At 42.0% G+C, this 21,324-nt stretch overlaps 5 protein-coding genes and 1 non-coding gene across 8 annotated transcripts; 1 reads left to right on the top strand and 5 right to left on the bottom strand.

Annotated features, from left to right (window-relative positions):
* Positions 1-118: 118 nt before the first annotated feature.
* Positions 119-2,172, bottom strand: LOC129588271 (guanylate cyclase 32E-like). The gene is made up of 5 exons (XM_055482439.1): positions 1,811-2,172; positions 1,510-1,729; positions 1,025-1,166; positions 897-945; positions 119-815 (listed from the first exon to the last, which is right to left on the bottom strand). The coding sequence occupies exons 1-5, from the start codon at positions 2,170-2,172 to the stop codon at positions 467-469; spliced, it is 1,122 nt and encodes a 373-aa protein (XP_055338414.1). The 3' UTR covers positions 119-466.
* A 97-nt stretch (positions 2,173-2,269) lies between these two features.
* On the bottom strand, positions 2,270-5,431 carry LOC129588270 (atrial natriuretic peptide receptor 1-like). The gene is made up of 14 exons (XM_055482437.1): positions 5,024-5,431; positions 4,903-4,966; positions 4,474-4,763; positions 4,368-4,411; positions 4,240-4,278; positions 4,110-4,184; positions 3,917-4,042; positions 3,700-3,837; positions 3,467-3,602; positions 3,319-3,406; positions 3,130-3,259; positions 2,929-3,078; positions 2,673-2,855; positions 2,270-2,596 (listed from the first exon to the last, which is right to left on the bottom strand). Exons 1-14 carry the CDS (start codon positions 5,364-5,366, stop codon positions 2,270-2,272), a joined length of 2,133 nt encoding a protein of 710 aa, XP_055338412.1. The 5' UTR covers positions 5,367-5,431.
* Positions 5,432-6,038: 607 nt separating this feature from the next.
* On the bottom strand, positions 6,039-7,608 carry LOC129588354 (uncharacterized). Its single transcript, XM_055482537.1, has 2 exons — positions 6,776-7,608; positions 6,039-6,688 (listed from the first exon to the last, which is right to left on the bottom strand). The coding sequence occupies exons 1-2, from the start codon at positions 7,376-7,378 to the stop codon at positions 6,215-6,217; spliced, it is 1,077 nt and encodes a 358-aa protein (XP_055338512.1). The 5' UTR covers positions 7,379-7,608; the 3' UTR covers positions 6,039-6,214.
* A 4,836-nt stretch (positions 7,609-12,444) lies between these two features.
* On the bottom strand, positions 12,445-13,794 carry LOC129588435 (uncharacterized). Of its 2 annotated transcripts, XR_008690473.1 has the most exons (5): positions 13,717-13,794; positions 13,281-13,541; positions 13,044-13,223; positions 12,604-12,986; positions 12,445-12,535 (listed from the first exon to the last, which is right to left on the bottom strand). XR_008690473.1 is itself a non-coding variant. In XM_055482637.1 (4 exons), the coding sequence occupies exons 1-4, from the start codon at positions 13,738-13,740 to the stop codon at positions 12,837-12,839; spliced, it is 615 nt and encodes a 204-aa protein (XP_055338612.1). In that variant the 5' UTR covers positions 13,741-13,794; the 3' UTR covers positions 12,598-12,836. The 2 variants fall into 2 exon arrangements, 1 of the variants encoding a protein (XP_055338612.1); XM_055482637.1 differs by lacking the exon at positions 12,445-12,535 and having other exon boundaries at positions 12,598-12,986.
* A 3,404-nt stretch (positions 13,795-17,198) lies between these two features.
* LOC129588335 (carnitine O-acetyltransferase-like) lies at positions 17,199-20,835 on the top strand. Of its 2 annotated transcripts, XM_055482512.1 has the most exons (10): positions 17,199-17,427; positions 17,595-17,865; positions 17,961-18,047; positions 18,298-18,633; positions 18,791-19,141; positions 19,201-19,451; positions 19,550-19,672; positions 19,802-19,997; positions 20,062-20,199; positions 20,444-20,835. In XM_055482512.1, the coding sequence occupies exons 1-10, from the start codon at positions 17,375-17,377 to the stop codon at positions 20,636-20,638; spliced, it is 2,001 nt and encodes a 666-aa protein (XP_055338487.1). In that variant the 5' UTR covers positions 17,199-17,374; the 3' UTR covers positions 20,639-20,835. The 2 variants fall into 2 exon arrangements, with proteins under 2 accessions (XP_055338487.1, XP_055338486.1); XM_055482511.1 differs by having other exon boundaries at positions 17,199-17,865.
* A 188-nt stretch (positions 20,836-21,023) lies between these two features.
* Trnag-ucc (transfer RNA glycine (anticodon UCC)) lies at positions 21,024-21,094 on the bottom strand. The gene has a single exon. It is a non-coding gene; the product is annotated as a tRNA-Gly (tRNA).
* Positions 21,095-21,324: the final 230 nt, after the last annotated feature.

Raw genomic sequence — 21,324 nt, 5'->3', positions numbered from 1 at the left:
GGAATACCTAACGAAGCATGTAGATTAGAACAGAGTCGTAAGCTTTAAAGATCGTTCGCGGCGACGTCTAAAATTCAAAATTCTGTGCTATATACTGCGCAGTCTCAACAAAAGTCATGCAAATTTATAACATAGCTGTAGAAAAAAGGTCAAACATTTGCTCGAACCAAATAAAAAACAGCCCATAGAAGTGCTTTCCGAAACCCAGACCCACTCAGTATTCAAACATCTTGCTAATGCACCATACGATTGGAGGCAAATAGAAAGTTATTCCAAAAACGTTTAGCAGTCAAATTGTGCAAGAAACTTATTAGTTGTTGCTTATACATGCAACATTTATACGCTTTAAGCCACCTTTGCCAGCAAAATTGAAATATAAATGAATTCGAATGGCATTTCTTGTAACGATTTTATTTTATAAAGCAATATACCAGCAGTCCATTAGAGGCTGGTTTGTGTCGGTTTTTCACAATTTCGCTAACTTGGTGTACAAGCTTTTGGAGCTGCTGACCCGGGTATGCACAGCTGGTGACTTAGTGCGATCGCGGCTTGCACGCATCTTTTTTCCCTTGCCCATCAGTGCCCGATCCGGCGTCAGCTGACTGGTCTGGGCTCGTCGCTCCAGGACATAGACGGCCGGCGTCAGCACCGTGTGGAAACGCGGGCTGTGCATAGCCCGGCGCAACGGTGTCACCAGGAAGCCAACGTCAGGATGGCGCTCCATTAAGCGCTCGGCGGTTGAAGTGGTTAAGTAGATGCCGTTACCGTCACCCTGATGGCATAATGTCCGTGCAAATTTCAGGGTTGAGCCTAATCTGTAATACACACAGTTGACTGAAATGGCGAAGTGAACGTCAACGTGAAGAGTATTTTTTATTTGTAAGTAAAATAATTACAAACGATAACGTGGCCGAGCCGGATCAATCACCCCCGAAATGCATGGACCTGTTGGAGAAACACCCGGGTGAGGTCATGAAAAATAATGTTGGAGTACCAAATATCTAAGTGTTCTACAATTGTATACCGGTGCTGATTCCAATGCGAATATGAACTGGCAGCCACTGCAGTTTGGAGGATGAGGTAAAATATTCGCGGATATTGTTGGCGGCTTTACAGATTTCCAGTACAGGATCCTTACCGGTATAGGTCACTATGCCGGAGCAGTACTAGAACAACGAGGTCAGTGTTCACAACTCAAGCAAATTCATCGAGTTACAAACAGGCGAGATTCGCAGCCACGAGTTTTTGAGGCAGAATATTTATTTCTTTAGCAATTCAAAGGGGTAATGCCGCTTCTGTCATGGGTACTGTAGAAAATGTTGTTTTGTTTAAGTGAAACTAACTCTTGATATTGTTATCATGCTATTGTGAATTAAAGTAAAGTATAGCAAATTCAAAGCAGCTTAAAAATGCAAATTTGGAACTGTGAAATATAATAGAATGGATTTTGGCGGCTGAATTAGGTCTAGCTAAATACTATAAAACATCGCTCTGCGGAGAAAAACGTACGATGTAAGACGCTCCAAGAAGTTCGATCTTCATAACGCACAGCCCCGCGCAGGCCTGATTAAGCACTAGCGCAAAATCTTGCAGAAAATGAAATAAGGCATTGGGTGTCAGCTGCTCGATGACCTCCTCAAAATCCACCACGTCACCGTACAGGATGGTCACGTCTTCGTGTGAATGCGAATGCACGGACTGATCGTTCCAAATTTTTACGGCAATTTCTCTAGAACACGGGATTATTATATTACAATCCAATACGGCTTTTTTACAATGACGGCTTAAAATACAATGACGGCTTTTTTACTTTGGCCAAAGGTCATATAAACGTTGCTGGAAAAGGTTGATTTCGTGAACCGCCATATCCGTTCGCTCTTGCAGCTGTACTTCCAATTCATGAATGTATGCATCGAAACGACGCAAAAGGTTTTCCGACAAATTCGTCGCAGGACTGATTTTGCATGCCCCGTAGATGTCCCGTCGCAGGTCCCGCATTTTCGGTCGGATTTTGGGGTTGCTGCTCCAGCATGCTTGCAGGGCTTGTCGCACCAGTTTACTGATGTCGTGACCAGCCAGAGTGGGGCGCAGTGAGTGGCGGTGGGCGGAGTCTTCGTGCGTAATCGCGGCGACAATCTCTGTAAAGGTCACCGAAGTCTCAATAACTACCATAGGAGAAACTTTTTACTATTTCTACCTAAGAGTTTCCATTTTAATAAATAAACAAAAATTTATTAACGTAGCGAAGATGAAATAAAAAAAGATAATTTTATATTATGTAATTAGTATATTGCTCCGTTTGTTCGTCGTAGGGCTCGGTCCACACCAGCATCTGATACAAAAGTATGCCTACTGAGTACACGTCCGTCGCTTGGTTGGGTTGTGCCGCATTGCGCAGCAGTTCTGGTGCCGTCCAATACAGTTTGTTCGGCGGCATATCAGCCGTTCCCGTGTACGAGTTGGCGAGTAACTGGCGCTTGATCCGGTCCAGCCCGGTTTCGCCGATCTTCAGCATGAAACGTCGATTGATAAGGCATTTAAACTCGTTGAGGTGTCCATGGTAGCCAATTGGTTTGGAATGTATATACGCCATGCCCTTTTAAATACAGAAGCACTTGTTGCATTTATGTTGCAGCGTTCGAAATGTAATAACATATGTTACGAGCTCGTACTTCGAGCAGATCAACCATGAGCGACGAGCGAAACGACCAGTCCAAATTACGGATCTCCAGCAATCCGTGCAGATTTCCCCGTTCGCAGTACTCATCAACCGCGTAAACACGTTGAGAATATCCCGTGGAAATCGTAAAAAGACCGTAGAATTTGCACACATTGATGTGCAGACAGTTACCAAGCTAAAACAGCCATAAGGTCACGGATGACGACTTCGTGTGCATGCTGTTTTGTAACTGCATTAATGTTGCGTACGTTTTGGAGAAGTGTTCGTGTCGCTGCTGTTACGATCAGGTTAGCCGAGGCTGATACATTCATCGGGTTGAAGTAGATAAACTTGATCCAAACATTCTCGTTGTGCAATAATGCCTGCCCAACAAACTTGTCGCCCGCGATAGCTGCCGCCTACAAAAAAACCCAGGTAATTAAATTTATTAAATTTCAGGACCTTCTTACGGTGCGATCTTTATCCGACGCCATCCCTGTCAGGAGATTTCGCGTGGACACGTTATGATGCGCTTGGGCGACCCGTGTGATTAGGCTCATCTTAATGTCCCACCAGCGGTCATCGCGTGTGTTATGCGATCTATGGAATTCACCGTTTCCAAAACCTCTTTTCATATGCTGACCAAAGCCTTGATATACCTGATCCGCATAGTCGCCAGGACATAGCCCACTCCGCACAGGTATAACGTGCCGACAACACCGGCGAATAGTCCTTGGTAGTGGAGTGCTGCAAAAGGTCACGGACAAACTATATCACTGCAAAAATTTTGCTATGCGGATTACTGACAAAACATTTGACATGGTGCTTCGTCGCCACGGTATCCACAGCGCGGAACATTCTCTGGCGGTCCAACACCATTAGGCCAGCAAATCTGATGGATGTTGGTAAAAGTGCCAGTGCGCACATTCCAGACTAATGCATTCTGTGAAGTTCACACCCCGAAATTGTACGTAATTTTTGTTGAGTCACTATCATTGCGCTACCTGCATTGCTCCAGTTCGTACATTCAGCGATCGTACCGTCATGTTGGTCACCCGCAAACGCTGCTGTGATACATATACCAAATGATCCGCAATACCGGAAAAGGTCTTGTGGGCAAAATGGGTCGATAACTGGCTTCCGGTATCAAGTAATGAATGTGGTAGATCGTTCAAGACCTTCACGCACAGATAACGATTACAGCAATTACGACACTGTCGACAGTGAGGTGTTATTATTTTACGAATTTATTGTTACCTGAGCGATGGCCTGAACAGCGGTCGCTGTCGCCATCGCCCTCATCTCCATTAATTGATGCAAGTTGAGACCTTTGTTCAGTATAGAAGAAATGATCAGGAGCGATTGGAAAGCAGAACGCGCGATCTGAAAAAAATAACGAGGAGACCGGCAACGAAACAATTGTCGGCGTAATGTGAAATCGGGATCGTACTGCGTCAAAGCTATCTCCTTGTTCCCAGTGGAAGTCTTTTTCCCCGTGAAGCCATCTCTCCATACCAATGTACATCTTCAAAAAAACACCGATTACAAAATAATAGCTGCTAGATTAATGTGCGGTTTACGAATTGTCCATTGGTCATTCCCAAATGAGCCGCTTCAATCTAGAAATGCAACATTTCGTCATTTCTTAAGCTATTATTGAAGCCGAGCTAGGTCTTTTACATAAATCATAACAATTATTCATATGTACCAGGACGCTCCGCAATATCAGTCCCGGAGAAATGACAATCAGAACTACAACAACCAGTGAAATGAAAGTTTCAGGACAATGTGGTGGTACTATGACCTTTATGTACTTCGAGATTGCTCTTTGAATGTGTAAAGGAGATCTTGCGTCATAGAAGCATTTAAATCCTGCCCAGTGAAAAACTGCACTGAGGTATCCATATCGTCGAACTGGCTGATTGCTGCACGGGCGGCAGCGTACAGCTCCAAGAAAATGTCCAACGCGTTATCGACGAAGAAGAACACATTGTACCAGCGATACAGACGTAAAACGTCCAACAGGATTTGCGCGTAGTTCTCCGTAGACTGCATACCGAGATACACTTCATGAGCAGCCGGATACTGCTTGCACTGCCTTCCGCTAACAAAATTAAATTATAATTTGATAAAAGTGTCAATTAAATAAAGCAGATACCTTTGAGATTTCAATAAAGATTTTGGTACGTGCACCGCACAATTATACGCAGATTAAAAAATTAGAAGTGCGGGTAACTTCTTACGTGGTTACATAAAGAATATCCCAGAACTTTGTCATATTCCCAATCCGCAGATCGTCGGTGCAGTCTAAAACATAAAGGTCATCGACCACTGTTTCCGAGACTGGCTACGCTCAAACCTTACTCAGAGAGATGACGATAGTTTTATGGGAGAAATTTAAACTTTCGTAGTACTCTTTAGCTAATAAATGTTCTATGTTGTCGGACAGACTAGTGTCGTAATCCCATTTGGAGATGTTGGGAATAAAATATGGCGTGAACTCCACATTGGCATGCTGCAAGACGGCATTAGCCTTGTGAACGCCGGACTGAACCGTGTTAATAAGTCCGAAGGAGGAGTTTAAAAAACCGGAATGAATGACCAAAATATCTACAAAGGTCATTTGGACATTGTCGACACATCCAACTGAATGTGAGAAAAGCAGTAACAGCGCTTCAAATAAAATGTATTTGTCGATTTCCGCCATTAATGTTGTTGTAAAACTGCAAAATGGACAATCAACAAATGATGACAAGGGTTTCTAGATTAATGTTTTTCTTCCAGCATGTATGCCTTATTTTGCAATGCAGTTACTAACGACACTTTCCATTTGGCTGCTGCATTATACAGATGTTATGCCAATTTGTCTATGACTGCACACTGAGTGCACACCTCGAAATCGGATATTTGAATTGGATGTTTCACACACGATTGTGACATATTATATTTGTATACTGTTTTTCAGTACGGAACCGGCGTTATAGTTGGTACATGTACGATTTAATGAGATGTTTTAATATGCATCGTAATCCACATAAATGTTTGCGATGTATTCCAGCCGTCGTTCCAACAAGGTTATTGACGTACTCTGTACTTATTAGTAAACAGCAATATTCCTTAAATTTATCTGTAGATCTGGAGCCACTAGATTTTCAGGACAGTGGATATGCTGATTTATCTGTGAAGTGGGATCAGCGCTCATTGCCGGAAATTACAATTATCTGAAAGTGCTATCTGATCGAAGAACGCATTATTTGGAGCCACATTCCTTGGTGCAAATAACTTTCAAAATATGGCAAGGTGTAACGGTACCGATGACAATCAAATATATCATCGAAGGTATTTTGGGAGCTTTAAAGCAAAATGAGTATAATTATTTAAGCGACCATATTTATTTATTACGGATAATTATAACATGCAACACCAGTCGGCAGATAATACACCCGCTATCAACAATCAATACAACAACCATACTATTCAATCATTACAATAGCTATCCTGCACCATACAGCCACACGGGCGCTTATATATTTTATCATTAATAATCGTCGTTTATTATGCTGCTTCACATGGATCTCTGCCAGTGTTAGGGTTCTTTGATGGGAACGGATTAAATTCAGCTGTTTCCCCATTAATGTAATTCGGTTTTCCGGTAGTCAAATCAAATCCGGCTGTTGTAACGGTCAACAGATGCTGTTTGGCTGTGGCTCCCGATCCGCAGGTATAGTCCACCATCAGCCGCATGTCACCTTTGGCATTCTTCTCAGACTCGCGTACCCATGCAAAAAAGTCTTTCAGTTCACAGCAACCACAGTTGGGATCCGCAGGGCAAAAGGGATTCCCTTTAAAAGAATAGGGCCCAGAGTACAGAGCGTAATTGTTAAGGGTTTCCAGGACTGTTTTAGGAACGGTCTTGAGTTTATTGTTGTTCAGTCCCAATGTGTCTAATTTCTTCAGGGAAAAGCTCGATGAACTGCGGCTAAGTGTTTGCAGTCCTGAACCGCGCTGGTTGGACAGAATTAAGTCTTTCTGCAATCAGAAAAACAATTTGTGGGTATTTATTTAATAACTGCATTAATATACGTACTATGTATTCAAATTGTTACGCATTCTAACCAAAGAATCAGCCACAGGCTTCAAAGCAGACCAATCAAAGGACACAATGCGATTGCTTCCCAAACTGATGTCAGACAAAATTGGTGACCTGGCGCCCAAAAACTGGAAGGTATCCGCCGCGATGTCGACTAAATCATTCCCTTCGATGATTAGAGTCTTTAATGCACTGAATCCTCTGAAGCTTTCCGCATCTAGCTTAGTAAATTTGGAATAGCGGATGTCCAGTATATCGATCTGCTGCTTGACGTTCCCGAGTAAAGCCGTCGTGAGAAATTTGGCACCATCGTCCAGCTGGAAGCCATACAAAGCCACTGAGTGCAACTGTGCCCGCCCAGGAAACGGCTGTGCGTTCCGCTTCAGCGTATTGCAGTAAACACCCGCATGGTGACTGTTCGGACAGTTCAGACGTATAGTGCGAATGTCAGTAGGTATTTGGCTAACATCGAACTTTGTGGGAATTTCCAAATTGGATTCGGTACATTCGAGGTCTGGCGAATAATACCGGCACGACGAATGGGGCCGGCCAGATGCAGCTTGGTTCAAACTAACTTGACAAATAAGAACTGCTAAACACAAACCTGTCACAGAATGAACTGCGGTCATTTTAATTCAGCTTTTATATCCCGTATACGTAGAAATAGAAACAAACTTTTAATGAAGCTAGCGCCCTAGCCCTCATAAAACAATATTAGCCAAATTATTTCCTTCTTTGCTGACGGCTGCAGATTTCATATGAAAATCGCCCATGCCTTTTGCTTTACAGGCACTCAGTCAATTTTGCGCATTTCAAGGCCGTTTTCACGCCAAAAAAATGATACGATCGAAAAAGACTACATGCCCCCGGCCTTATTGATACTGTTCCAGGAAGAAATGTCTTACTTTCTCGAGATGGACCGATGCCCGATGGTACAACTCTGCATAAAAGCGCTTATTTCCGGTGTTCGGAAGTCGTCTGCCACAGTGCCTACGAGTAGATATTGTATTGTACACTGCATGGAGGATTTAGCCGTCAATTTAACGCCAACTGCATATACTCGTAACTAATGGTAAGTAAAGTTCATACTATAAATATCTGATTTATGGAAGTTTTCCACACGACGTGACTGGAGCCTTTGCGTTGTTTTGACCACCGTAAAAATGTACAATCTTGATAATTGTACTGGTTGTACAAACAAATAACAATAACCTGATTTGTGGTACTGCTAAAATTCACTTGCCGTTACAAAAACGTTACATGAACCGTTACATGGGGATAAATATGTAGAAACGACTCAAACAAGGAATATTTATGTGATAACGAACATATGCAAGCAAATGTTTACCATACGAGAGATTAACTACATTAATTTTCAGTCGTCAACTGCAGCTACGGGAGTATCTATTAATTACGGGAGTAACAACAGCCTATCTGGCTGCTGTTCTAGTGGGGTGGCGATCAGCCTTTACCACGATTATGCGGCTGTTGGTATGAAAGGTGGCACGGCCGGCAACGATGCTGGCCGAGGACGCTCTTACAGATGTAACGTAATTACACAGGTGGCTCCGATTGGGATGACGCTAGTTCATCCCAAGCGGTCAAACACAACAACGTAACTCAAGGCATGTTTAATGACAAGGCGTTCAAGAAACGGAGCAAGGTTTACGGCAAGAGTTTCAGCAAGAGGAACAAGTTGATGCAAGCTGTAGCAAGCTGAGCACAAGACTGAATTCTAGAAATTCACGAGAAAGGAAACTAGCCGGTAAAGTGGACAAATTCATAACGCGATGGAATGATTCATCATAACTGGGCGGTCTTATCGTTCGTACAAATACTATCGCTACAGACTACAGTGAAACCTCATCGTACGTACACCCCGAAGAAACGTACACCCCTTTATTACGTACGAAAAATTCTGTACCGAATTACGTCGTAGACTAAAGTACAGGGGGAACCTCTACATAACGTACACCTCAGCGTTGCGTACACGTACACTTAATGTCTGTACCGCCTAAGCATTTAACTGTACGCAGTCACCTCGTGAATGCGTACACCATTGTTTCGGAACTGGAGATTTTAAACTTTTTGATGGTAAAGTTGTGAAAATTCAAAGAAGCAAAGAAAACTACGCTCGAAATTGCTAGATTTTTGTATCCTGAGTAAGGTTTTGATAAATTTTTCTGCTGAAAGTGTCCGAGAGAATTGTTCTCGTCTGTTTACATACACACAGACTGATGCAATTTTGTATATAAACTAATGATATCCGTGCATTTTTGCAATTCGCAGTATGTGAAGAGCATTTCGCAGTGGGGCACTGCCCTTAGGTCTGCAGTCACCCCCCAGGGGGGCTGGGGGTAGCTAATTTGAATTATGTACACCCCTGAATTACGTACGAAATTTTCCGTACGGAGGTGTACGTATTTCAGAGGTTTCATTACAGTATATAGATATAATGCGCATGCGGATCACCACATCATGCATGCAGTGATGAAGCATTTATTTACTAGTATAAAGTTTATACACTGCAGTACTGTATATTTATATTCTATATTTTTTTCGAAATGTGAAATACGAGGTATATACGTACCAGGTCTATGTGCTACACTAAACCAGTTTTATTAGCGATTTGACATGATTGCGTATATCTTGTAAGCTCTAATAACAGTATATATAAGGTACGGCAGCAAGTTACGGTCAAAAGCGCGAAACTAAAATGATTTGAGCCGCCGCAGAGGCGTCAAAGGAAAACATCCCCGCGACCTTATAATCATTAAATTCGGACTTCCGGCGTCTCACTCTGGATGAACGTTTGACCCCAGCCAGCATTTCAAATCTGATGCTTCATTGTCAGCCCTATATGCTTGCTGTTGCGTGTGCACGTGACTGCTCAAAACAATGCACACCAGGATACAATCATTCTGCTGTCTTCCAGGTCGATGATTTTCGCGGCTCCATAAAATCTGACGTGTACTTGCACATGTGCTACACCAAATAAAATCTACAAAAATAGTATTACGGTATATCAAAAGGAGGTCTTAATACCGTTTCGACAGCTACTACACTGCACTGTATGTTTGTAGTGCTACTCGTAGTAATGGACTTACTAAACTTGCAGCAGAGAAATTATTGCTCGCCTTACCTGCTAAAATTTATTTTACAATTTGTGCACGTTTTGATGTTTTTTAAAGTCTACCTCGTCATAATGCGTTTACGAATGCATTTACCAAGAAAAATGAGATGCTGGAAAAAACTTTGGTAACCTTTTCTGAATATAATTTGTAATGCAAACCGTCCAAAAGGGTTAGTATTTACTGAGCGAGCTTCCGCTTCCTGGTAATTGTGAATGCTGTAGAACTACCTATGATAACCTATCTGGGAGAATAGATTATTGGGTATTTAAAGTTTTAACGTAAATGGCATTGGCTTGTACAAGTTGATAATAAAAAAAAGATTCTTATTAGTTACCTCACAAGTCGGTTAATCAGAATGTATTTGCTCCCAGACTGTCCCATGTATGGCCATGCATGCAGTTAGTGTCAGTTACAATGTACCCAGTGCGATTTTCTTGGGCGGGATGAACATGCCAGTCGAAAATGAAAATGACGGCCGAAATTAAAATTCATGCCCACCCCGAGAATGCTGCCATTGGCTGGTAATTATCGTCGCGCTCGGAATTTCGTCGCGTTCGGAATTTCCGCTCTGGCAGACCGATTCTGAAGATTCCAAAAACTTCGAATTTTGGCATTTTCGTTTGGGGGGCTTGGGGCGTGTAGGGCGGAATGACTGGCATGACCAAATGCAGTCGCAATTGCCATCTCCTTTTAACGTCCAGCTACGTACATACGTATTTACTTATCCGCATATATTTTCGTTCTTGCTTGTGTACTAGAAGTGTAGAACACGAATCCTACCCCGATGGCATTAAGTATGTCCCAGAAAGTTTACCGTTCAGCCGTGCTAGAGAAGCCATGCGTGTTGCAATTGAATTTCTTTTAAGAAAGTTTTTGTTATCCCAGGTCATAAGTAGTGCTGTAGACTTTTAATCAGCAGAGAAATTCTGGAGGCAATTAGATGTTGATTTTAGACTACGTGTGCGTAAGTCTGGTGTCTCCGGGTCAATTGATGAATTTTCTATTTTCGTGTTACGAATAAAAGGGGACTCCCCGAAGCGGTTATCCGCGAATGCGATGAAAAGATTTGAATATCAAACATCAAAACAGCGCCTAGTATAAAAAAGCCGTTTACAATAATGTAGGTTTTTTTTGTAATAATCAAGTAGATAAAACTAAAGCCAGAAAAGGCTAAACAAAAAGTTACAACAACGACAAACGGTAACTGTCGGTATGTTTTCAAAAAACCACGAATAATACTGTTGTACTAGTACGAGTACTAGTACAATTCAGACAGCGGATAATTATTTTACAGTCAAATCATGCTCATTTATGGCGTTGCAAATCGCACGGCTGTGTAAAGAAACTGACACGGCAGACCAAAATGAATTGAAAATGCCAATCGAGCACGGGGCGGAATTTGAATTTTCGTATCCTTTTGAATTTTGCCACGAGCGGCACTTTGTCATCGCACGCGGTCTAATATTCAATTAACCATAAGAATGTAATATGTGTACAAACATACTACCAGTGCACCACATCATGATTGCGCAATAAAATTCTTGACGGTGGAGCTGTTCACGGTAGCTTGTATCAACGCAGCGCCGTGTACAGTGCGCAGTGAGCACACCACAATACCGATAGCCTTGTTTTACGGATAGAAGTGAAGTTGCAAATTATAACATTTGCCGAGATACGTCGTAATAATTGTATTATTATTATTTTGTTTAATTTTCTGACTCGTTTCTTAACATTTATTATTGCAAGTACGTATCGGTCCCGCGCTCGCGCAGCCATGTGTGTTTAAGGTATGGAATTATGACTGTGAAGCTAAGTGCGTAGACGTATTGACAGGAATTTTAGCAAATAATATTTTTTCAAATTTAAAATGCGAAAATGTATTTATTTTCCTGTTTGCACATACCACATTTACCTGCAAATTTTTGTGTAGCTGTCTATGCTATCCTCTGTTTTGACAGCACAGTATTTCGGAGATTATAATCAATAATATTCCGGCTTTTCTGTACCATTAAAACTTTTGATCTATCACTTAAAACATCTGAGTAAATATTTTTTGGTTAAAATTAATTAACAATTTAAAAAAAAAGTAAGCCTAGCAATAAACGGAAGAAGTGTCAACAGTGACTGCTATAGGCTTATAGCTGCTTTAATTTTTCAATTTACCAGGATCAGTCGACATCGGTACAGACTTCCGAGCACCATACTTTTCTTCACAGCATCGGCTCGGCGCTCAATCACATCATTTTTTAAACGCAGTGTTAAAGAACCGCTTTAGACATTCATACTCTAAATACTTCGTCGATTCACATACACAAATATCACTAAGAGGATGAAAGCCGTGGAGATCCATCGAGGAGAATGAGTTTGAGTGCCCTTTCCAAATGGCTGTCGCCTTTATAAAATTCGCTGATTTTTTGCAAACGCTCAAAAAATCCAAGCGCATAATGCAGCAGTTTGTCCAACTGCGGGGAAGGTAAACTTAAGCCACCAAATTCAACCCGAGATCGTGCTTCAACTAACCCGCCGGTTTCCGAAAACAAACACCCAGAAGATTTCCGATACCAGATTTGCACGAAGAGCACGGAAACTTTCCCTTTTGCATTTTTGAAACAATATATCCGCCAACATCAGTCAAGCCAGTCCCTACGACATCTACAAAACATAATGAGTAGCCGGCTAATAAATTTTGCTAAGACACTGAAATGCTCTGAAAATATTACCTTTTCTGCAACTGAAAATCGTATACGGATCTGCTGTAACAAGATCTGCAATTGTCGCTGCGCTCCAGAGCCGAGGATCGATTTTTTGGAGTCCGGAAAATATATCTGACGGCACATGTGCAGACAACTCGCCTAACGCACGCAGGTATCCGATATCTGCTTCAAAGCTGAAAACTTTCGTGCGCAGCGGCCGGTCAATATGGCGTTTCTTTTTCAATGGGGATGTGGAAAAGTCAGACCGGTATTTTTCTCTTTTGTCGTCCCATGCGGCTGACGTTTGTTGTTCCCGTCAGATGCTGTAATGTTTCCATCCTTGCAACTTCTTCTTTCACTTTCCCAACTGTTACCTTTCCAGAACCATATTTGAACGCAGAAAATATTCTCTGCAAAATGTTAGTTATAAATTCGAACATCAGCTTCATAATGTTCTAGCAGATTACCTCTATTGGATCACTAGACATTTTTCCGGGAAGAACAAACTCAAAACCGGCGTGCAACAGCTTTCTGGCAACTTCTTCTGTGCCGTACACGGTAACGTGCAGACCAGTCCACGTCGGTCGGGGCAACGATTTCCTGGCGTTCGTCGATGGACGGAGCTCAGACAATGCTACTTTCATGTCCTAAATAAAACAAAAAATAAAAACTGAACATCCCTTGTTTCATCTTAATTAACTTACAGAGAAAATGCGATCGATGTTGCCCTTTGTAACAGCTTCGTAAAGCGGCTGCTTTAGACGAGCAGCTTGACGAGGATTCAGTACAGTAAGAGGCATGACAATTCTTTGCACAGTCTGAATGAACCAGACGAGTACATCCAAGCACTTTACGCACTGGTCTCGAGTTTCGCTGCGCACATTGGCTAATTCTTTTAGGAGTGGATGTTCCTGATCTCGCAGCAGCATCTGCAGTGTCCCCAAAGTCCGGTCAGAACAAAAAATCTAAAATAAATAGTAAGTGCGGTACGGTACTAAATGAATTAATTCGGTTTTCTGGTTGAAAATAAGTTACGTACGTAAATATGCTTTCAAAAGTAAGTAACGTCCTTATTGAATCTGTACGATTCTATTTGCGAGATAAGAAAGTTATCGGTACAAAAAGAAACATAATGCATGCTTTTTCCGCATTCGATACATCCATTTTTCAAACCCGTTCGGATAAAATAATTTAGCTGTCAAATCCGGCGCGTTTTTTATGACGGAACCGCGTTCTATTTCGTATATCTGCAAAAGTAGCGTTAAGTCTACCCGACGAGTTCCAACCTGAAAATAAAAAGAAATTAATTAATTTTAATAGGCAGATATTTACATGAACACCAGGTGAAATGATTTAGTTACCTCTATAACGAACGAATTATTTTCCCGAATACAGTTCATCCAAATTCGTTTGAGTAAGTGCACGATGTCCAATAATACATATACAATACTTCCGTCAGCACAGGGATGGGGAAAAGTCCATGGAAACTTCGTCTTGTCGCTTATGAAGCGCGAATGGCATCCCATGTTTTCGGCTCCGTTATCCGACGAACACACCAGAACCCGGAATTTCGTATTTTTTGATATTGAGTTCAAGACCGCTTCCAGAATTTCAGCCATCTCAGCCCCATTCAGATTTTTAACAAAATAATATGCGACGACTTTACGAACTTTTCCAGTGAAACTTTGAATAATCAAGAGCAAAACATGTTTCGCAGCGACAACGTCCTCCTGGCTGCAACCCCGTTATTTTCTCCTCCGCGATACTCCAGTTTCTCGTCGGTGAATGTTTGGTCGCTGATAAGTTCAACATCAAATGGCGATCTTCAACGGATTCCGAGATTTTCTTCAATTTGGCCAAATTTTCATCCTGAATACCTTCCGAATAGGAATTTACAGAAGCGCAGTTTGTAGGTGGTTAATATGGGGAAGAAGTCCAAACAGAAAATTCCGAAAATAATTGTATGCCGCTGTCGAAATACTTTTAAGCATGCCGCAAAATCGTATAAGAGCATCAGAATGTCGAATAGCTCTTCGGCATCTGGTAATAGAGTGCTCCATTAATTCAGCAACAAATCGAAAGACGCATAAGAGTTTCTTTTGACGTTGACACTGTTCATCTTCATCGTCGTTAAATCCATTATCACTGTCCACAAACGTTGCATCCTGTTCTTGTTCGAGATGTGTTATAATTCGTTTGGCGCCAGCGATCACATTTCGGCACTGCGTTTCAACATCACGTGAACCGTTGTCAATGACTGCAGCGTCTAAATCACAGATCTTTTGTAAACCGTAAGTACTCGTTGCATCGTCCGACCCTGCTAAACAATTCATTACGTCAGTGGAAACAACATGATCTCCCAATTTCAGCAGGGCCTTGAGACTCTTGTTAACAGTTAGTGTGTCCGCAACGGCTTCAGTCGTTTCCTCCGATAGCATTCGAACGCGTCCGAAAACGATGACAGAATCATTGCAGCGCACTCGTACCCACTCCGGCCTGCCCGGAACATGTTGGTATTTATCAGAAGACATTAACTTCCAAAATCCCAGCTTTTTCTTTGCCTCGGTTTCTTCAAAGCTCAAACGGACAACATCTCTTCTCAAAGGAGCGATATTGATTGGCTTAGGCATAAACTGTGTTGGCATCGCCGTTTTCTTAAGCATCCGCCGTTTTCCTCTGCAAAAAAATATATGTCAGCAGCCGGCATAGAAGTTGTTTCTTTAATTTTGCAATTAATTTTACATTGTATTAAAATCAGACTCAAGAAAATGCTTTCCACAAATGCGGTGGTGTTTGGTGAATCCCGTCTTATCCAAATCTTGACGAGCACACAGGAGAAAAACTGCAAATAGCGCTCTTCGTCTGTAGTTCTGTCCGGCAAACGGAAAAATCCCGGGCTGGGATTTTTTTTTTGTGTAATTGCTGCAACCCGTCACAACGCAGACGCTCCCAACCGGATCCGCCATTTCAGCTTTACGATAATGGTAAGGATTAATGCAAACGGAACCGGTATCCACCGTGCACTTGTGTGAAGAAGAGACGTTGTTTGCTGTTACGCGATTCCATCGAAATATCCGTGCGGTCAGAACATGACTCAAGACTTCGTTTTCGTTAACCTAAATGTAAAACAGCATTAACAATTTACTGAAAAAACAAATTCAGTAGTATTCAACCACGCAAAGTTCTAATCTATTCATTTTTAAAATGATAAACAGATACCTTGATAACTTTATGCGCGAACGGCACACATTCAGTTTCCTCAAAATTTTCCTTCTTCACCGCAACGAGTAATTTTCCAAGTCATCCACACTTTGGGCGTTTCGAACAACGGCTCTGACAGCTTTCTTTGCGAAAGGATTAGGAGTTCTGTGGTTGCGAAGTTCTAAAGCTCCGCTTCCAACCGGGCGCGGTCTGGATGCTTTGAGGATTTCTAATATCCATGCCGACTGCACGACATTTTCCAAACGACATTTGCTGCGTCTTGCGGGAAACATTTTCGACCGCACACCGACCGCTTTTTTTACATTCTAAAGTCTAAAATAATTAAACGATAACGAACGGTGTATTTTATCGAGAGAATGATATGAAACATCTATTCTGCCACGCACCGTTTTTTCCAGTTGGCTAGAAAGAAAAGTTTGCAAGGTACGCACGTCAACACTCCGCAACTCAAACCGGATGCAACTTCGAAGCATACAGCGCAGCGGTCTTGCTGCATTTTCACTCTAAAATACAAAACAAAAATGAATCTACGTAAACGGTAAAGCTCTTCTATAATTATATGTGGCTCTTTTATAATTATATCTGGCGATAGACTCTCTGGACTCCGGACTCTGGAGGAGCGTTCCTAATTAATTTGGATTTTTTAATCATTTCTGCAACGACCATCGAGATTCCCGCCGTTCAAAGGGGAACGATAATTCAATTGAACAACTTTAAAGCAAGGTTCGTAGATCTCATTGCTTACCGAGGGTGTCCGTTTCGCTGAGCAGTTTCGTCAGATCGCCGACCTCTACGGCCTCCATGACCACTGATCGGATAGCAGGGTGCGCTGGGCTATACTCGGGATCGCAGCTGCACGGGTGAGATCGTGAACGGTGCAGTTTACGTTGGTCAAAGAGAGGCTCCTCGCACTTTCGCTGCTTCTCACAGGCAAATAAGAACACAAGATCAATCAGTACCTGCCCACATTTCCACTCCAGAAATTGTAGAATACTCTGTAACTGTTATAATGCGATAGAAATAAAATGTACAGAAAGAGGTAATTAGCCCAAGTAATCAAAACGACACTCATACATCATAAGATTCATAAGAAACAGAAAAACTAATATAGTAACCATTCTCACTAGTGACTAATCACTTATCAGCACTGCAGCACACACAACGCTGCTACTGTATGTTGTGCGCTGCGTTGATACAAGCTACCGTGAACAGCTCCACCGTCAAGAATTTTATTGCGCAATCATGATGTGGTGCACTGGTAGTATGTTTGTACACGTAATATTCGCACCCGGGTTGTCACTAAGGATACCTTTTGCAGGGCGGCAGTCACGGTAAGACACAAACAACTAGGTAGGTACAGTAATTACAAACAGAACGTCCACTTCTCTCGAGTCTCGACTCCTGTGTTTTGTGAACTTTTTTTCCGTTTTTGCATGCTTTTTTACTTGCACTTTGCCGTTTTTGCGGAACCTCAAGAAGGCTTGCAATATACTTATTTTTAGCAGAAAAACAGAGGTCCTTATCGTATCGCTCTCAATGCAGTTCGTTCCAGAATTACGCTTCTTTCAGGCATCTCATGACGAACTATCCAGTTCCAGGCCTACCGATACCGTTTGAGAAGTTTGAAAGGTAATAATTACGATACGATACGGATTAGTATTGGACACGTTGGGAACATTGAGAGACACATAACATTGAGAACTCCTTTCGAGTTGGCATTTGATGGCGTTTATCCCCGCCATGCATGCACGAAGAATCCCCCCTACGGTTGCGAGAAGTGTGCTCTGCTCGATTAGCCAAAGAACTCCGCAGAGTGCGAACACGGGGGAAGCACCTTGGAAAAGCACTGTGCGCTGTCTTCTAACGCGCTCCTCGACGGAAATTGCGGCCGCAAGAGATACTGCCGGAATGCCAGTGAAACCATTCAAGCACGACCATAGAAAAGAGAACCCCTATCCGCATGCATTGCCACCGCTGCCCGTGCCACCCCTGTCACAGACGCTGGAGAAGTACTACAAATCCCTTAAACCGTTCTTGAGTGAAGGCGAACTTAGACACACAAAGAAGGTACCAACTAGGCGACTACCGATGTATAAATTGTAAAACGCTGATACCGTAGTGTGATTATTCGAAATTGCACGGCGACAATCATTTTTTGGTAGCTGCTGGATGAATTTGCAAAACCTGGTGGTGAAGGCGAAGCGTTGCAGCAGCTTCTGGAGCAGCGTGCACAAAAACACGAGAACTGGGTAAGTTTTTATTAGTGCATTAATAATTGACCAGTTAATTTTAGTGAGAATTTTTGCCACAAAATTTGCTGATTCTAATGATTATCAAATGAATTTTGACACAGCTGTATTTCTTAATGTGTGGGTAGTGGTACTCTCATAGGCACGTGAAACAAACTTGCGAACAAAAAGGCTTCACAAAAAGCGAAAATATTCGTAAATTATTTTATTACATACCAAAGAGTTTTCTTATGTTGGCCGTCGCTTGTAGTTGGAAGATTGGTGGTTACATAGAACATACCTGGAATATCGACCTGGTCTTCCTGTGAATGTCAGCCCCGGCATCGTCTTCCCATGTCTGCATTTCTCCAATCAGGAGGGCCAGCTCCGTACCGCTGCTGCATTAATTACGCACATCCTTAAATTTCGCGAATTAATTTATTCGGGACAACTACAGCCTGATGCCGTGAAGGGACAACCGGTGGATATGTCCCAGTATTTGAAAATTTTCGGCAGCTACCGTATCCCAGGCGGTACGCATGACGAGATCATCATTGGCGAACAAGAAGTCGAGCAGCCTTTTATTATAGTGATGCATAAAAACGCGGTAAGCAGCACTGCTATTACATAAAACTCTTAAAACGCCAACTTATATCCGCTTGAAAATAAAACTTTCGAATTTTTGAAATTTTCAACACGATGAAAAAAGTTTGCGAAACGGTGTGGTTTTAAATCATGACATTGTCATAACTTTTTCTTGGCAGCTTTTTCAAATTCCTATTGAGGATCCATCCGGCCGTCCATTCAGTCATCACGAATTGTATCTGTATTTGCTCAGCGTCGTTACCAAAGCCTCCTCCCATCCCAGTGTCCCGGTCGGAATGCTCACATCACAGAATCGCTCTGTGTGGTCGCATGCCTATAAAATGCTTTCAAAGAACAAATCTAATCGGTTCATGCTGGACCAAGTCCAGAAGAGTTTATTCGTTGTATGCTTGGATTTACCTGTACCTAACATCAAAGAGCACACCTTGACATCTGCCGGTCGTCAGGTTTTACACGGAGGCGGCTCGCAGGAGAACAGCGGCAACCGATGGTTCGATAAAACGCTACAAGTAGGAGCAAACGTTGCAACTTGGTCGTTTTTTATGCTCACAGAGTACATGTTTGGTAGTTAATCGTCGGCGCAGATGGTACATGTGGATGGAATTATGAACATACATTAATTGAAGGCCCACCGCTATTTCGTATGATGGAGTATATTGTGAAACAGACCGGAGAAGGTTTTCACACGAACCACCATCATGTCGAGAAACGGCAAAATTTTTCAAAATTTGCAGTCCCGGTGGATGCCAAACAACTGACTTTCGATTTGGATAAGGATATGATTGCTCATATCGATACGGCAGTGGATCTGATGGATACGTAAGTTTTTTGCGATACGTCCAGTGCGATAAATAATTTTATTAATGTAATTTTTAACATAACGCATGCGTGCTAGTGCATAAAGGTTTTCGTTGTAGGCATGTGGAGGATGTTGATTTGGACGTGCTTGACTTTACCGATTATGGAAAAGATTTCATAAAGAGCAGGAAATATAGCCCCGATAGCTATTTTCAAATGGCCTTACAGCTGGCGTATTATCGGTAAGTCTGGTATTATTTTTATCGCAAAATAAATATCAGGATTTCAGTGGTTTAATTTACGTAATTCTACAAATACGTATGCACTTCGAAGTCAGGTACGTCGAGGGTAGATTAATACGCTTTTTGTAGACTATACAATCAAATTCCTCCGACTTACGAAAGCGCATCTACACGACAATTTGCTCATGGTCGCACGGAAACTATTCGTTCTGCCAGTGAAGAATCTATGAAGTTTGTTAAAGCAGTCGTAGAAGGCGCCGGGAGCAAGGCTTCAAAAAATCTCCTGACCGAGGCCGTTAACGCACACAAGAAATATGGTGCAGAGGTTCGCTTGCTCCTGAATCGTTCTTCCTTTTTTCTTTTCATTTAATCTTGGGATTTTTTTGTAGGCATCAAAAGGTGCCGGTGTGGATCGACACTTGCTGGGATTGAAACTGACTGCGGTTGAGAATGGGTATAATATTCCGCCTTTTATGATGGATGTTGGATACACAACCAGCACACACTGGAAATTATCGACAAGTCAGGTATGTTAATCCATAAATACATTTCGAATACATTATAACCCGTCTAATAGTCTAAAGCATTCGTCGGTTTCCGCTAATCAAAAGTTGTCGCTTGGTAGTTTGCTCAAATTTTGTTTAACTATTGTGCTTGTACATAAAACCAGTGTGCATTAATTTTGGGATGCTCTGTATATGGGTTATATTATTTATTAGAGTTTTGTGTTTAAGAGCTTCGTTGAATTTTATGTGCTTACTTTGTTTATAGGGGAATTCTGACCTGAAAAGCTATATGTGCTATGGTCCGGCTGTTGCTGATGGGTTTGGATGTTGTTATAATCCGATGCACGATAGGATAATAGCCGGTATCACCGCCACTCGCTCCTATCCGGGAACAAATGCCAAGCGTTTCATGGAGACTGTTGGCGACACATTTTTGGACATGAAAAGGCTGATAGAATAACAGCCATGTTATGTTTTTCATTTTGTTTTATTAATTTTGTGATCTTAAAAATATGTGTGTGACAATGTGTGCAATATTTTGTATAGTTTTTAGAAGATTCGATGAAGTTGCTTGTCGTCACTCGTACAAGTGCCTACTGCTGCTGAATCTTGGGGTGGACCATGGTTCATGGGATATTAAAACGTCATTCGATCGTATTGCCAAAATGCAAAAACGTGAAATAATACTGTAACTGCATACTGGCAGGCTTGTCTTAATTAGGTTTTATTCATTTAAATGCAGTGCAAACTAAAGCATTGAAACTACGCAGCTAATAAGCGCCAGTACATGTACCTACCCACTTGTAAAGTACTAAAGTGAAAGTCTGGAGCAAAAAGGGAAAAAATGCGAAGCCCGGGAGTCGAACCCGGCTCAACTGCTTGGAAGGCAGCCATACTACCGATGTACTAGCTTCGCAACTGGATATATCTCCTATGATGCGTAATCGTACAGATAGAGTGTTATTTAAGTGCTGATAGCAGTTTTTTAACCGGCAACGTTTGCAGTTCGCATTTTGGTTGATTATAAATTTGATTTTGAACTAATTTGAATAGCTTTTTTAACACTCAGAATGTTTGTACAATACTTTTTTAGTTTTTCAGGTGACAAATTCACGGCCGTTTCGCCGGTATCGGCACAGCTGCCAT

Source organism: Paramacrobiotus metropolitanus, unplaced genomic scaffold, assembly GCF_019649055.1.
Source record: "Paramacrobiotus metropolitanus isolate TYO unplaced genomic scaffold, Prichtersi_v1.0 Parri_scaffold0000029, whole genome shotgun sequence".
Taxonomy (NCBI): Eukaryota; Metazoa; Tardigrada; class Eutardigrada; order Parachela; family Macrobiotidae; genus Paramacrobiotus; species Paramacrobiotus metropolitanus.
The sequence above is the reverse complement of the archived record's forward strand: the minus strand, read 5'-3'. Positions and strand labels throughout refer to the sequence as shown.

Coding starts and splice junctions, on each gene's coding strand:
- LOC129588435 (XM_055482637.1), bottom strand. CDS start 13,740: ATGGATGTATCGAATGCGGAAAAA. Junction 13,542..13,716: donor ATGTATCGAATGCGGAAAAA/GCATGCATTATG, acceptor TATTTATTTTAG/ATTTTTTGTTCTGACCGGAC. Junction 12,987..13,043: donor TGTCTAGTGATCCAATAGAG/GTAATCTGCTAG, acceptor AACATTTTGCAG/AGAATATTTTCTGCGTTCAA.
- LOC129588335 (XM_055482511.1), top strand. CDS start 17,521: ATGGCGTTTATCCCCGCCATGCATGCACGAAGAATCCCCCCTACGGTT. Junction 17,866..17,960: donor AACTTAGACACACAAAGAAG/GTACCAACTAGG, acceptor ATTTTTTGGTAG/CTGCTGGATGAATTTGCAAA. Junction 19,998..20,061: donor ACAAGAAATATGGTGCAGAG/GTTCGCTTGCTC, acceptor ATTTTTTTGTAG/GCATCAAAAGGTGCCGGTGT.
- LOC129588270 (XM_055482437.1), bottom strand. CDS start 5,366: ATGGCGGAAATCGACAAATACATTTTATTTGAAGCGCTGTTACTGCTT. Junction 4,412..4,473: donor ATTCAAAGAGCAATCTCGAA/GTACATAAAGGT, acceptor TGGTTGTTGTAG/TTCTGATTGTCATTTCTCCG. Junction 3,603..3,699: donor TGCGGGTGACCAACATGACG/GTACGATCGCTG, acceptor TGAACTTCACAG/AATGCATTAGTCTGGAATGT.
- LOC129588271 (XM_055482439.1), bottom strand. CDS start 2,172: ATGGTAGTTATTGAGACTTCGGTGACCTTTACAGAGATTGTCGCCGCG. Junction 1,730..1,810: donor TTATATGACCTTTGGCCAAA/GTAAAAAAGCCG, acceptor CCCGTGTTCTAG/AGAAATTGCCGTAAAAATTT. Junction 816..896: donor GCTCGGCCACGTTATCGTTT/GTAATTATTTTA, acceptor TGTGTATTACAG/ATTAGGCTCAACCCTGAAAT.
- LOC129588354 (XM_055482537.1), bottom strand. CDS start 7,378: ATGACCGCAGTTCATTCTGTGACAGGTTTGTGTTTAGCAGTTCTTATT. Junction 6,689..6,775: donor AGCCTGTGGCTGATTCTTTG/GTTAGAATGCGT, acceptor TTCTGATTGCAG/AAAGACTTAATTCTGTCCAA.